A 14,508-nucleotide genomic window follows, 5' to 3' on the forward strand; every position below is an offset into this window, starting at 1 on the left:
GGAGGGATTGGGACAAACAAATCCTCCTTAAGGAGACAATTTGGATAGAGCGCTTAAATGGGATTCATGCCCCTGGGATTAATGAGGTTCAGACATATAAACCCTTTTTATGATCAGGGTATTGTTATATATGGGGTATGTTTATTAGCTTTCTTACCTCATATGAATGCTATGTCTTTCAGACTCAGCCATGTTTGTCTGTCCTCTCTCTCAATCTCCCCCCCCTTGCCCCTTCCCTCCTTTCCTCCTTTTTTTCAACATTAAGTGAGTGAGTGACTTGTATAGTGCTACCTATGCAAACTGAATCGCCTCAGGGCGCTTTCTTGTCACCAGAGTCCATCTGCGGCTTTTGTGTGGTCCTTTACCCCGTAAGGTCCTGACACACTTACAAACACAAAAGCCTTGTACACACGGGTCGGAGAATCCGTCGGAATGTGTCCTATCGGATCGTGTCGTCGGATAATCCGACTGTGTGTGGTATGCATCGGACTGATTCCGTCCGAATCTCCATCGGACCCAATTTTCCAACATGTTGGAAATATTTCCCGACCAACTGGGCCAGACGGACCTAATCCGATCATGTGTAGAGCATTTTCATCGGACCAAGTGCCACGCATGCTCAGATCAAATTTCTACATCAAAGCTATTGGCTACTAGCCTGAATGTAGTCCCAACTTTGTCCGACCGTGTGTATGCAACAGTTTCGGACAAGATCCGACGGATTTGGTTGTGGAAATCTCCGACCGTGTGTACAGGGGCATACACACATTAAGGCCAATTTTTTTTTTTTTTATAGACAAGGTCTAATTAACCTACCTGCATGTCTTTGGAGTGTGGGAGGAAACCCTCACAGGCACAGGGAGAACATGCAAACTCCAGGCAGATGGTGTTGGTCAGGATTTGAACCAGCGACCCTATTGCTGCCAGGTGAAAGTGCTAACCACTACACCACTGTGCTGCCCTTTGTTAGACATTACGGCTATATACAGTTTGGATATATCACATTCTAATATTTAATCTTTATAATTCTGACTGCATCCAGGAGATCTTATAGCATCCCCTGCTTAGCCGCCAATGTGTTTCCTTTATGTTGAATATCAATAACAATTTGTTTGTACTTTATATATAATTATGTATTTATTTTTCAGTATTGTTAGTTATCCAGTTTGATGATCATTATGGGCTGAGAAACAGGAAGTGAGAAATTCAGACAAAGAAAAAAAACATTTAGAAGGGAAATCGAAGGAAAAGGTAAGTGAACCAACAATGCACTAGCTTAAAGGAACCTATTTAGAAAATAAAAAACAAACCTTTGTAACCCCTTTAACCACTTAAGGACCGGCAATGTACGTCGGCGCAATGGCACCGACAGGCACAAGCACGTACATGTTTGTGCTTGCCTTCCAGCAGGTGGGGGGTCCGATTGGACCCCCTCCCGCTGGATGCGGCGGTCCGTTTCGCTTCAGGAGCGATCCGGGATGAGGGGATGGCCATCCCCTCTCGATCGCTCCTGGCGAATGAGAAGCTTCCCCCGCCTGTGTAGTGTAAACACAGGCAGGGAGGAAGTGATGTCATTCTCCTCAGGGGCGGTCTTTTTAACCGGACTGCGAGGAGAACAGAAAAAGTAAGTGCACCAACACTACACTGACATGTAGGTATACATAGGCACACAAATCCGCCCCCCCTCCCCCTCCCAGTCACAGTGTCACTGATTGCAGTGATCATTTATTTACTGATCACTGCATTTAGTGTCAGTTGTGACAGTAAAAACTGTCAGGGCAGTTAGTGTTAGGTCCAGGGTAGCCCCCTACCCCCCCAATAAAGGTTTAACCTCCTGATTGCCCCTAGAGTTAACCCTTTCACCCCCTTTTGCCAGTGTCACTAAGCGATCGTTTTTCTGATTGCTGCATTAGTGTCACTGGTGCCGCTAGGTAGCTAGTTATTTTTTTAGGTTCACTGCCATGTTTTTATAGCGTTAGATACCCCCATATACTACCTAATAAAGGTTTAACCCCCTGATTGCCCCTAGAGTTAACCCTTTCATCAGTGATCACCGTATAAGTGTTACGGGTGACTCTGGTTAGTTAGTTTTCTTTTTATAGCATCAGGGCACCCACCATTTATTACCCAATAAAGGTTTAACCCCCTGATCACCCGGCGGGTGATATCAATTAGGTTTTAGGGTCAGGGTCTGCGTCGCCCCAGGCAGCGCTAGGTTAGTGCCAGTACCGCTAACACCCACGAGCAAAGCATACACCTCCCGTAGTGGTATAGAATCTGAACAGATCAATATCTGATCTGATCAGATCTATACTAGCGTCCCCAGCAGTTTAGGGTTCCACAAAAACGCATTGTTAGCGGGATCAGCCCAGATACCTGCTGGCACCTGCGTTTTGCCCCTCTGCCCAGCCCACCCAAGTGCAGTATCGATCGATCACTGTCACTTACAAAACACTAAACACATAACTGCAGCGATCGCAGAGTCAGGCCTGATCCCTGCCATCGCTAACAGTTTTTTTTTTATATTTAAATCCGGAAGGCAGTGCTTGGTTCCCCACATGTGGTATCCCCGTACTCGGGAGAAGCAGCAGAATTTATTTTGGGGTGTCATTGCACTTATGCCCATAGCATGTGTGAGCAATATATCATTTAGTGACAACTTTGTGCAAAAAAAAAGTTTGTAATATTCCCGCAACTTGTGGCAAAATGTAAAATATTCCATGGACTCAACATGCCTCTCAGTAAATAGCTTGGGGTGTCTACTTTCCAAAATGGGGTCATTTGAAAGGGGTTTTGTGCTATTTTGGCATTTTATGGCCTTCGAAACTGTAATAGGTAGTGAGGAGTGAAATCAAAAATTTGCACCCTTATGCCGCGTACACACGATCGAATTGTCTGGCGTACTTAGTCCGGCAAACAATCTGGCGGATAGTCCGGCGGACTTTCTACCGAACGGACTTGGCGACACACGGATACACACAGAAAGTCCAGCTTTTGCTAGCGCGATGACGTACAGCACGTACGAGGGGACTAGAAAAAGGAAGTTCAATAGCCAGTAGCCAATAGCTTCCTTTTTCGTACTTGCTTCTGAGCATGCGTCATTCTTAGTCCACCGGACTAGCATACTGACAAACGTATTGTCCGCTGAAACTCAAGTCCGGCGGAAAGATTGGAGTGCAAAAATACTTTCTAAGTCCGCCGGACGTTATGCTGGAAAAGTCCGCTGAAGCCCACACACGATCGAATTGTCCGCTGAAATGTGTTTCGGCGGACTAAGTACGCCGGACAATTCGCTCGTGTGTACGCGGCATCAGAAATCCTGAAGGCAGTGATTGGTTTTCGGGGCTAGACTCCCAAAAAGTCCCACATATGTGGTATCCTCGTACTCAGGAGAAGCAGCAGAATATATTTTGGGGTGCAATTTCACATATAACTATGGCATGTGTGAGCAATATATCATTTAGTGACAACTTTTGTAAACTTTTTTTTTTTTGTGTGTCATTATTCAATCACTTGGGACAAAAAAAAAATATTCAATGGGCTCAACATGCTCCTCACCATTTTCTTTGGGGTGTCTACTTTCCATGCCATTTTAGCACCTCAAGAAATGAGATAGGCAGTCATAAATTAAAAGCTGTGTAAGGCTGGGTTCACATTGCAGCGGTTACGAGAATCGGATGTGATTCGCACCACACTGCAGTGCAAATCACATCCGATCTCTGTGTGATGCGAGTTCAGCCATACAGATAGTATGGCTGAATTCGCATCGCACCCGGCCCAAACTCGCACGGGACCCTTTTTTTGGTCCGCAGCAGAATCGGATCGCATGGGTGTTCACACCATGCGATCCGATTCCTGTCCGAGTTTGCAGATCGCACTGCGATATGCGAACTGATCTGGGGGTGTCATTAACGTTTCACTGACACTCCCAGCAGTTCGCATAGGGCAGTGTGAACTGCCGCCGGGAGGTTTGCGATGCGGGAACCCCGCAGCGGATTCGCGGCGTTCCCGCATCGCTCCAGTGTGAACCCGGCCTAAATTTCAGAAAATGTACTCTAGTTTGTAGACGCTATAACTTTTGCGCAAACCAATAAATATACGCTTATTGCCATTTTTTTTTTACTAAAGACATGTGGCTGAATACATTTTGGCCTAAATGTATGACTAAAATTGAGTTCATTCGATTTTTCTTATAACAAAAAGTAGAAAATATCTTTTTTTTTTTTTTTTTTTTATTCTGTCTTTTTCCTTTTATATCGTAAAAAATAAATATCGCAGAGGCAATCAAATACCATCAAAAGAAAGCTCTATTTGTGGGAAGAAAAGGACGCAAATTTTGTTTGGGTACAACATTGCACGACCGCGCAATTACCAGTTAAAGCAGCGCAGTGCCAAATTGTAAAAAGACCTCTGGTCCTTAGGCTGACAATTGGTCCGGGGCTGAAGTGGTTCAATGAATTTTGTGTGCATTCTGTTTTAGATTCCACTTTCTTATGCCAATACCATTATCTAGCTTAGTTTCCTCGGCAGGTGAATAGTATTTGTGGCTGAAATGATATGGCTGAGTTCACCACGCTACCCGGCAATCTCTGCATTAGCCAGCAATATCCTGTGAGTACTATAGGTTCCCTGAGTTACCTCCCTGCCTTCAGCATACAGATGGGCTATTCTCAATTAACCCGATGAGAATCATTATTATTATGGAGGTCATTTACCTATTTGATTTGTCAAGCCTGTAGGATCTTTTTCGATTTTTGTCTGTTTATCGTAGATAATCACTTATCTGTTTCTTCCCAACTATTTATGGATATTTTTATTCTTGGTCTACTGCCAAGACCCTATACCTTGGCCAATCTTCCACCATATGGTCTGCTGCATCTCCGTGATCGCTATGCCGTGTTGGGTTTTTAAACAAATGCTATGCGTCTAACCATTCCACATTATCAAGTAGGTTTATGTATGTTAACATGTCTTCTGCAATTTCTCCAAATACATTTTGTGAGATTGAATTTTGGTTTAGGCCCCGACATGTATACTTTCGTATCATACCAATTTATGGGCACTGTTTGTCCGATTTAATAAGTCATTTCGTCTCTTTACCATACCTATTACCATATTACGCACGCCCCCCCCCATAGCATTTTGATTTGCTGCTTCTTGGTCTATTCTGGAGGTGATTGATTAGTGGCCAACGTGGAACGCAGATACTACAGATCGGGTTTATGTTTCTGTTATGCGATTTTAACCACTTTCAGCCCCCGGACCATTTTGCTGGCTTAAGACCAGACCACTTTTTGCGATTCGGCACTGCGTCGCTTTAACTGACAATTGCGCGGTCGTGGCGACGTGGCTCCCAAACAAAATTGGCGTCCTTTTTTTTCCCACAAATAGAGCTTTCTTTTGGTGGTATTTGATCACCCCTGCGGTTTTTATTTTTTTGCGCTATAAACAAAAATAGAGCGACAATTTTGAAAAAAAAACGCATTATTTTTTACTTTTTGTTATAATAAATATCCCCCAAAAATATATAAAAAAAATGTTTTCCCCTCAGTTTAGGCCGATACGTATTCTTCTATATATTTTTGGTTAAAAAAAATCGCAATAAGCGATTTATTGATTGGTTTGCGCAAAAGTTATAGCGTTTACAAAATAGGGGATAGGTTTATGGCATCTTTATTAATATATTTTTTTTACTAGTAATGGCGGCGATCAGCGATTTTTATTGTGACTGCGACATTATGGCGGACACATCGGACATTTTTGACACATTTTTGGGACCATTGTCATTTATACAGCAATCAGTGCTATACAAATGCATTGATTCCTGTGTAAATGACACTGGCAGTGCCCTTCAGGGGGTTAACCAGGGGGTGGCAGTGTAGGGGTTATATTGTAAAGCGCTGCGTAAATTGCTGGCGCTATATAAATCCTGAATAATAGTAATAATAATAAAGTGTTCCTAGGGGTGTGTTACTAACTGTGGGGGGGGCTGGGCTTTGTGTTAGTGAACACTGATCTCTGCTCCAATCACATGGAGCAGAGATCAGCGTCACTTGTTGCTAGGCAGAACGGGGAGATGCTGTTTACAACGGCATCTCCTCGTTCAGCCGCCCCGTGAAACGATCGCGGGTATCCCCGCGGCGACCGGACTCACGGGGGTTCCCGGCTGGAACGCGAGTGTGCCGCAGCTGGCGCGCACGTGATGGCATGGCGGCATATAAAAATGGACGTACCTGTACGCCAATGTGCCTGCCCGTGCCATTCTGCCGACGTACATCGGCGTGCGCCGGTCGGGAACTGGTTAATATATTTTGTAATGTTATACTTACACATATTCTTCTCTCGCCTATCTATTTGATAGTTATTGTTTATGCTCCTGAAGAAGCGCTATATAGCGTGAAACATGTAGAACAAAGCATAATACTTTCTACATCATTATCTTATCTGCTGTTGAACCATACTTGCAGAGATTTATACCCTAAGGAATAAGGAAGGACCTTTGCGTTTATTCATCTGGTTCTGTGCAGTAGCGGTATTTTGAATATTTTTGTACGATATTTTGAATATTTTTGTATGAAATTCATGTACGATATTGTCAATGTTGATTTTTCAGAACATGCAGTGAGCTCTCGTTTTATGTGAACAAAAAGAAAAAAAAAAAAAGGAATTCAAAGAAAACCTGTGGTCGGACTTTAAAGGCACAACAAACACTGGGAGTACAAAAAACTATTTATCATTTATTGAAAAGTACATATAGTATAAAGACCAGAGACATGAAAGAAATAATAAAAATCACATATACAGATATGAATAGATACATGATGTGAGCCCTAAATGCATCTACGCGTTTCGTTGTACGCTTAAGGACACATTTGGGGTTCAGAAATTGCAAAGAAGAGAAGGATCTCAGTATCTTACAGGGGGGGGGGGGAATCATGTAAATACGTGTTAGTCAATCAGTAATTGGACAGAAAAAAGTATCCAATAAAGAAAAACATGAAAAAACTCAGGGGCAATGCAGCTGAATACCGCCGAAACCTATAGAGGCCACCTGTGAGCTGATCGTCAAAATCTAAATAGGGGATATTAGATGGGGGATGTTGTGTGCCGTGGGCCATGATGAATAGATCCTTAAGTCACAAAAAAGACCATAGGTAGAAGCCTAACTATTTATCCAATATGGTGGATCCAGATCCCAGCTAGCATCATCCCAAATAGGTATATGGTGGTATCCCAAAAATCCCCTGGGAGAGAGTTGTCCACTACATCTCCCATCTAATATCCCCTGTTTAATAAGATTTTGATGATCAGCTCACAGGTGGCCTCTATAGGTTTCGGAGGTATTCAGCTGCATTGCCCCTGAGTTTTTTCATATGTTTTTCTTCATTGGAAACTTTCTGTCCAATCACTGATTGACTAACATGTATTTACGTGATCCTCCTGCAAGATGGTGAGATCCTTGTCTTCTTTGCAATTTCTGAACCCCAAATGAGTCCTGAAGAAGTGTTCAACGAAACGCGTAGATGCATTAAGGCTCACATCATGTATCGATTCATATCTGCATATGTGATTTTCATTATTTCTTTCACGTCTCTGGTCTTTATACTATATGTACTTTTCAATAAATGTTAATTCATTGTTTGTACTCCCGGTGTTTGCTGCCCCTTTAAAGTCCGACCACAGGTTTTCTTTGAATTCCTTTTTTGATCCCAATGTTCGTGGATGAGGCAATGTGAGTGATTTTTCTCTTTTTTTTTACGCTCGTTTTATGTGATACATTATAATAAAAATATATATTTTTATCAATTACTGTCGACTGTGCCTAAAAAGTCCAAGCCCCATTTCTCTTGTTTTGCTTTTTTTCGGAATTGACAGGATGTTGCACTTCACACGGTTACTGCATCCACAGGATCACTCTGTGGCTTGGTACAATTCATTCATTAATTCATCTGTAGAAAATGTCTCCTGCACTCACTTATACAGCATACAGTCTCATTCCATTGGGAAGGGTCGTCGCACTCCACACACGTGATATTGGTGGATGATGGGCGATTTGTGGGATCATATCCCACTGTTCCATTGTCGGTGTCATTTTCAGTCGTTGTGATGGATAAGTCGCTCACTGTTGAAATAAAACAAACATGATAGTTAAAGAAGGCTTTTGGTCTAAAGAACAAGAAGGCCAGATGTATTTTTAAAACTAAGATTTGCTAAAATGAATAAATACAGCTGATTTCCAATTTAGATTTTTCCTTTTACTTATTTGGGAGAGCAGTACCTGACCCCTTAATGACGACAACGCTAAATGTTGTGGAACGCTTATCTTGTATCCATCTCTGTTGAATTGGAATTTAATATGTTTGTAAAAATATTTTGGTGGTGACATTTTCTGGCAAGCCAGTGTAACTACAACTTGTAATTCAATTTCTGTAAAATGGTATATTCCAGTTTACCTGCATGTTGGGGTTAGTTGGTTTAATCCTCAGATAGACCCTCCTTTGCTTCAGTTAGTTACCAGCCTGCATAGTGGGCACAAGGCTTGGAAGATTGTCTCTTTATAATTCAAATGATCGGTAAATACTGTGATCCAAATGCAATTTGCAGTGCTGCTCTAAGCTGAGACAGCGATCTCCCCACCGGTTGCAATGAAGAGAGCTGGCATCAGGGCAACATTCAGAGGTGTAAGAGCATTATTGTCAGAAACCTGTCAGGGCTGGCTTAGCCCTTCCTTCTCTGGGTTGGCTGCTCAGCTGTCGGCTAATTGCCAGCTCTCATCTCTCTCCACAAGTTACCAGCTGTTCCTAATCATGCTCGTCTGACCTGCCTACTTAAAGCTGTCCAGCTCACTTCACCTCTGCCTTCGCCTTGGTCACATCACAAGAAACCATCTCCTGCGGTTCTGTTTAATGACTGGCTTGCTGACATCCCTTCTGGCTCCTTATCCTGCTTGCTGTTGCTCTACTTGGATCCCTGACTTCTGGCCTGGCTGATTACCCGGTCTGGTTATTGAACTCTGGACTGGCTGACTACTTGATTTGGTTACTGGGCTCTGGCTATGCTTTGACTACGCTTTTTCTATTTACCTTTTTATTTTTATTTAATAAACAAGTGTGGATCATGCTTGCAGTTCCACTACACTGATCCCTGACTTCTGGCTTGGCTGACTATCTGTTCAGGTTCCTTAACTTTGGCTATGTTTTGACTATATATGCAAAGAGGGGGGAATTATTGGGACTTTAAATGAAGCACAATTAAGTACCTCCATCCCGGTAATCGATACGTATAAAAAGGGGGAAGTTTGGGACTTTAAATGAAGCACTGGGATAGTGGAGGAGAATTTTAACCACAGTTTCATAGTTTCATAGTTTCATAGTTAGTAAGGTTGAATAAAGACACCAGTCTATCCAGTTCAACCTGAGTGAGTATCTACAATTGTCCCTAACCCTGTACATTGCACACTCACATCAGTCCCTACCCTCAAAGAGCCCACAATCCAAGGTCCCCATTCATATACTAGGGCCAATTTTGACAGAAGCCAATTAACCTACCTGCATGTCTTAGGAGTGTGGGAGGAAACCGGAGTACCCGGAGGAAACCCACGCAGGCACAGGGAGAACATGCAAACTCCAGGCAGGTAGGGCCGTGGTTGGGAATAAACCATGTTTATTTTATTCATTATTCGATAAAAAGCTATTTATTATAAATAAATCAAATTATATAGTATATATAGGCATCAATACAATAAAAACATGATATATATAGTATCCACATATAGCTGCACATGATAATAATAATAAATAAATGAATTGGTTAATGTGGCATAATAATGCCTATGACAGCAAGCCCGACATCGACAGATATATCCACATGGTAAGTATGCATCCAATAGATGTAAAACAAAATTAAATTTATAGTAAATAGTCAAAAACTGATAAGTATGGTTCCGTAGACAGTGTAACTAAGACATCAAATCAAAAATCTCGACGCGTTTCGTGGGTGTCTCCCCACTCATCAGGAGCTGATGCTACCACAAAATTCCTATAGAATAAAGTAAAAAAATATATATTTGATTTATTTATAATAAATAGCTTTTTATCGAATAATGAATAAAATAAATAAACATGGTTAAAATTCTCCTCCACTATCCAAGTGCTTCATTTAAAGTCCCAAACTTCCCTCTTTTTATACGTATGTTTTGACTATGTTTGTTCTTTTTACTTTTATTATTAAACAAGTGTGGTTTAATTGTACTTCTGTCTCAGTCTGATTCATGGTTTCTGACAAAACCATTAAATCAGACCGAGGCAGAAGTACAGGTAAATCCCACTTCTTTAATAATAAAAGTAAAAAGAACAAACGTAGTCAAAACATAGCCAAAGTTCAGGAACCTGAACAGATAGTCAGCCAAGCCAGAAGTCAGGGATCAGTGTAATGGAACAGCTAGCAGGATCTGGAGCCAGAAGGGATGTCAGCAAAGCCAGTCTGGAACGCAGGAGACAGCCTCTGTGAAGTTGACCCCGGTGAAGGCAGAGACCCTCTGGACTGGACGGCTTAAGTAGGCAGGACTGACGAGCAGGATATGAACAACAGCTGAGTAACTGTGGAGAGAGATGAGAGCTGGCAATTAGCCGACAGCTGAGCGGCCAGCTCAGAGAAGGAAGGGCTGAGCCCAGCCCTGACAATTATCAAAGAGAAGAAAGGGTGCCCACTCCCCAACCCAGCACATTATTATGTGCAACCCCCCCTCCTCACATGTTTCGTCCTGCTCACCGGAGCTTGGTCACAGAGGTCTGACGGAATGCTAAACCTCCTTGTGATACAACACTAGGGCTGAAAGAAGAGCTCATGCAGTGAAAGCTTGGATCAAACTATAGGAGCAGGAAAAAAAAATAGGAGCTAAAATTTTTTACCTGGCAAACTTTGTCTTAGCCTTGAGCAGTCAAATTGTAATAACAGGCAGCCGTACCGCTCAGGGTTGGTTGTGTGTGCTTTTAATCACTTGTATTCTCTCCCCGTCAGAGCAGACATGTCAACTCAGGGCTGTTAACTGATACACTCAGAAGAAGCAGTATAAAATGTCAATAAAGAAAGCCTTTAATTTTCTTTCATGAAACCCTAACAGCAGCTTTGTTTTATGAAAGTTTAAAGTGTTTGTAAACCCCTTTTTAGAACTTAGAACCCCTTTAGAATAAGGCTTACCTATAGGTACTGTAAATATCTCTTAAACTTGCGCCGGTTAGGAGATATTTACCATGTAGTGTGCCGATGATGTAATCGGCGCATGAGCTGTGAAGAAACGTCATGGAGGGCCGTTTCTTACCAAGCGAGTGCTGAGACTGGCGGCTCTGGTATGCATGCGCGGGAGTGACGTTACACGGCTCTGGCCAGTCCCAGAGATGGAGTCCGTGGCCCCGGAAGGAAGAGGGGTGAAGATGGATGCGGCCACCAGTGGAGACAGCGTGGGCTTTGTTTGCAGGTAAGTGCCACATAATGGGCTAGTATGCGATGCATACTAGCCCATTATTCTTTTACTTTGCAGGGTTTGCAGGGAACAAACGAGGAAATAAAACCCATCAGGGTTTACTTCTTCTTTAATACTGTATTAAGTATTAAACATCAGGCAGAAAGAAAAGAAAAGACATGCCTGACACTCAGCCCGACATTCTTGTTCTGACTAGGAGAGAATACAAATAATGAAATAATGAAAAAACAAGTAATCTTTGAGAGGTGAGCCTGCACTCTTCTGAGATAAAACTCTACTTGCTAACATTTTTTTTACTATTGTGGCTGAGTGAGACCCCATCACTGTGATGGAGAAGAATATGACACAGGATTTGCATTGAGGGTTAATGTGAGGTTCCAGGCTATCACTTCTGAGCAGAGAGTAGTCTAGATAGAAAGGTACAAAGATGTGCAGGGTCATTATATACTCAAACCTGAGGATTGCTCAGAGCTCCTAGTTTGGAGTCAGCTCCCAGTGTGGGAGACAGAAGGTCTCTCCAAGGGGTCGGAGGAGCCCCAGCCAGGGGTCAAGAGACAGGATGTCTCACCCTGGAGTCAGATGTGCCCCAGTCAGGAGACAGAAAAATTCTCACCCAGGGGTTAGAGGTGCTCAGCCAGCAGCCAGGAGCCATAATTTCTCATATAGGGGTAAGTGGTACCCCAGCCAGGAGACAGGAGGTCTCAGCCAGGGGTCAGAAGAGGCCCAGCCAGCAGCCAGAAGACAGGAGGTCTCAACCAGGAGTCAGAGGTGCCCCAGCCAGGAGACAGAAGGTCTCGCCAAGTGGCCAGAAGTGCCCCAGCCAGGAGACAGGAAAGTCTCACCCAGGGGACAGAAGGTCTAAACTAGGAGTCAGAGGTGTCCCAGCCAGTAGGTCTCAACCAGGGGTCAGAGGTGGCCCAGCCAGGAGACAGGAGGTCTCAACCAGGGGTCAGAGGTGGCCCAGCCAGGAGACAGGAGGTCTCAACCAGGGGTCAGAGGTGGCCCAGCCAGCAGCCAGGAGACAGAAGGTCTCAACCAGGGGTCAGAGGTGGCCCAGCCAGCAGCCAAAAGACAGGAGGTTTCAACCAGGGGTCAGAGGTGGCCCAGCCAGGAGACAGGAGGTCTCAACCAGGGGTCAGAGGTGGCCCAGCCAGCAGCCAAAAGACAGGAGGTTTCAACCAGGGGTCAGAGGTGGCCCAGCCAGGAGACAGGAGGTCTCAACCAAGGGTAAGAGGTGGCCCAGCCACGAGACAGGTCATCTCATCCAAGGGTAAGAGGTGGCCCAGCCAGGAGATAGGAGTTCTTATCCAGGGGTCAGAGGTTGCCCAGCCAGCTGCCTGGAGACAAGACGTCTCAACCAGGGTTCAGAGGTGGCCCAGCCAGGAGACAGGAGGTCTCATTCCAGGAGTCAGGTGGGCCCTTATTGAGGTGGGAGGAGAACCCCTTTCCAGAAGCCAGGACTGAGCTATGCAGCAGGGTACTGCAACTAAAGGCTACGAGAGCCATGTGGACCAGCAGAACTGAGCAACACAGTCAAAGGGACTGGTAAGAAGAGCAGTGGTGCTGCCAACAAGGGAGCCAGGTGCCAATGTGATATGACCCGACACAATCTATCTGTGACAGCGGCAAAGCCTCCATCCCTAATATATGTACAACATTTGGAGAGAGAGGGAAATGGGACTTTAAATGAGGCATGTCACTGAATGAATACTTTAATTACATTTATTTATAAAAATACAAATCACATGAAATGTGTCAGTCTGAGATACAGGACACAGTAAACTATGATACACTTGTTTACATACACTTCTTTAAATATACAGGTGTTATACAGAATAGAATACAACATGGTTAACAATGCAAATCCATAGACACTCATCCATTCATAAGATCAATAAACATAAGCAATTGCTCATGGTGAGCCAAACTTGTCTGGGCATCAGTTGGATATATACTCGACACGCGTTTCATGGCTCATGCCAATCATCAGGAGTAAAAAGGCTCTGAAATTAAATCGAGGACATCTATAAATATGGGATAACCTTTAGACGGAGAACTATCTCTCAAATAAAGGGAGGCCAACCTACAATCTGGCCCAAAAATGATGCCCAGCCTATGTCCAGGGGATGCAAAAGACAGGAACATCGATCTCCCCCGTGGCTGAGGTGAGGAATCGCATCCTGGTCAAGGACGGCAGCTGGGTGGAGACCAGGTGGCCATATCACGACCATATGTGTCTGATGTATGCTTAACAGTCCATTCTGCTCTGCAAGGATATAGAGATAAAATCTTGTGTAGCACTGACCCCCGAAGAAGCTGCTGGTTTAAATTGGGCCTGCGCTCTACCAAGAAACCCCACTAACTTGACTCAATCCCCTTGGCACAGCTGTGGTGCAATGCAATACAGTACAATGTAAGGTACCTGTATAATACCCTTGTATTCACTCATACATTGCACATTCTCTCCGGTTGTAGTCTACTCAATTATTACATTTTACATCATTGCATTAATTGTATACTATTTATTAATTTATCTACAAGTATGGAATTGTCCCACTAATAGTACATTTATTTTACAAGTGTAGCCCTGACATGCTTGTTTATTAATGTGTGTTTCCATGTAATAATCAAAAGTCTATGGACGTTTCTATGGCTTAGTATTTGGCGCCATCTAGTGGCCAAATACTGGAACTGAACTTAAATGTTTATTGCTTTGAAGAAAGCACAAAAGACATATACAGGAAGTGTGACTGTTGTTTTGATCAGAATGTTAACCCTTTTACCCAGGAGGCTTTCTGACCTACCCATGAACACTTTCTCTAGCAGTGCATGCTGGGTAGGACATAAAAGGACCCTGAGCGGCCATTTTAGGTCTCTTGGGAGCGCATGGCCAGCCTGTGAGGATCTGCGTGAAGGCCCTCCCGGGAGACAGGGCCCACAACCTTTGTGAATTGCAAACCTGCTTGTTTGCAAGGTGATTTGACGGAGCCTTGGAGCTGGTGATCAGATTGACGAGGCCCAGGGAC

At 43.7% G+C, this 14,508-nt stretch overlaps 1 protein-coding gene across 3 annotated transcripts in view; it reads right to left on the reverse strand.

Moving 5' to 3' along the window:
* The window catches only part of LOC143975807 (receptor-type tyrosine-protein phosphatase kappa-like), a 228,823-nt gene that overhangs the window by 158,664 nt on the left and 55,651 nt on the right, over window positions 1–14,508 (reverse strand). For all 3 annotated transcript variants that reach the window (XM_077478356.1, XM_077478354.1, XM_077478355.1), the window contains exon 2: window positions 7,976–8,122. In XM_077478356.1, coding sequence (XP_077334482.1) covers window positions 7,976–8,122 — 147 coding nt within the window. The remainder of the gene's footprint in view (window positions 1–7,975; window positions 8,123–14,508) is intronic.

Source organism: Lithobates pipiens, unplaced genomic scaffold (genome assembly GCF_037356315.1).
Source record: "Lithobates pipiens isolate NorthernLeopardFrog02 unplaced genomic scaffold, aLitPip1_a1.2 Scaffold_13, whole genome shotgun sequence".
NCBI lineage: Eukaryota > Metazoa > Chordata > Amphibia > Anura > Ranidae > Lithobates > Lithobates pipiens.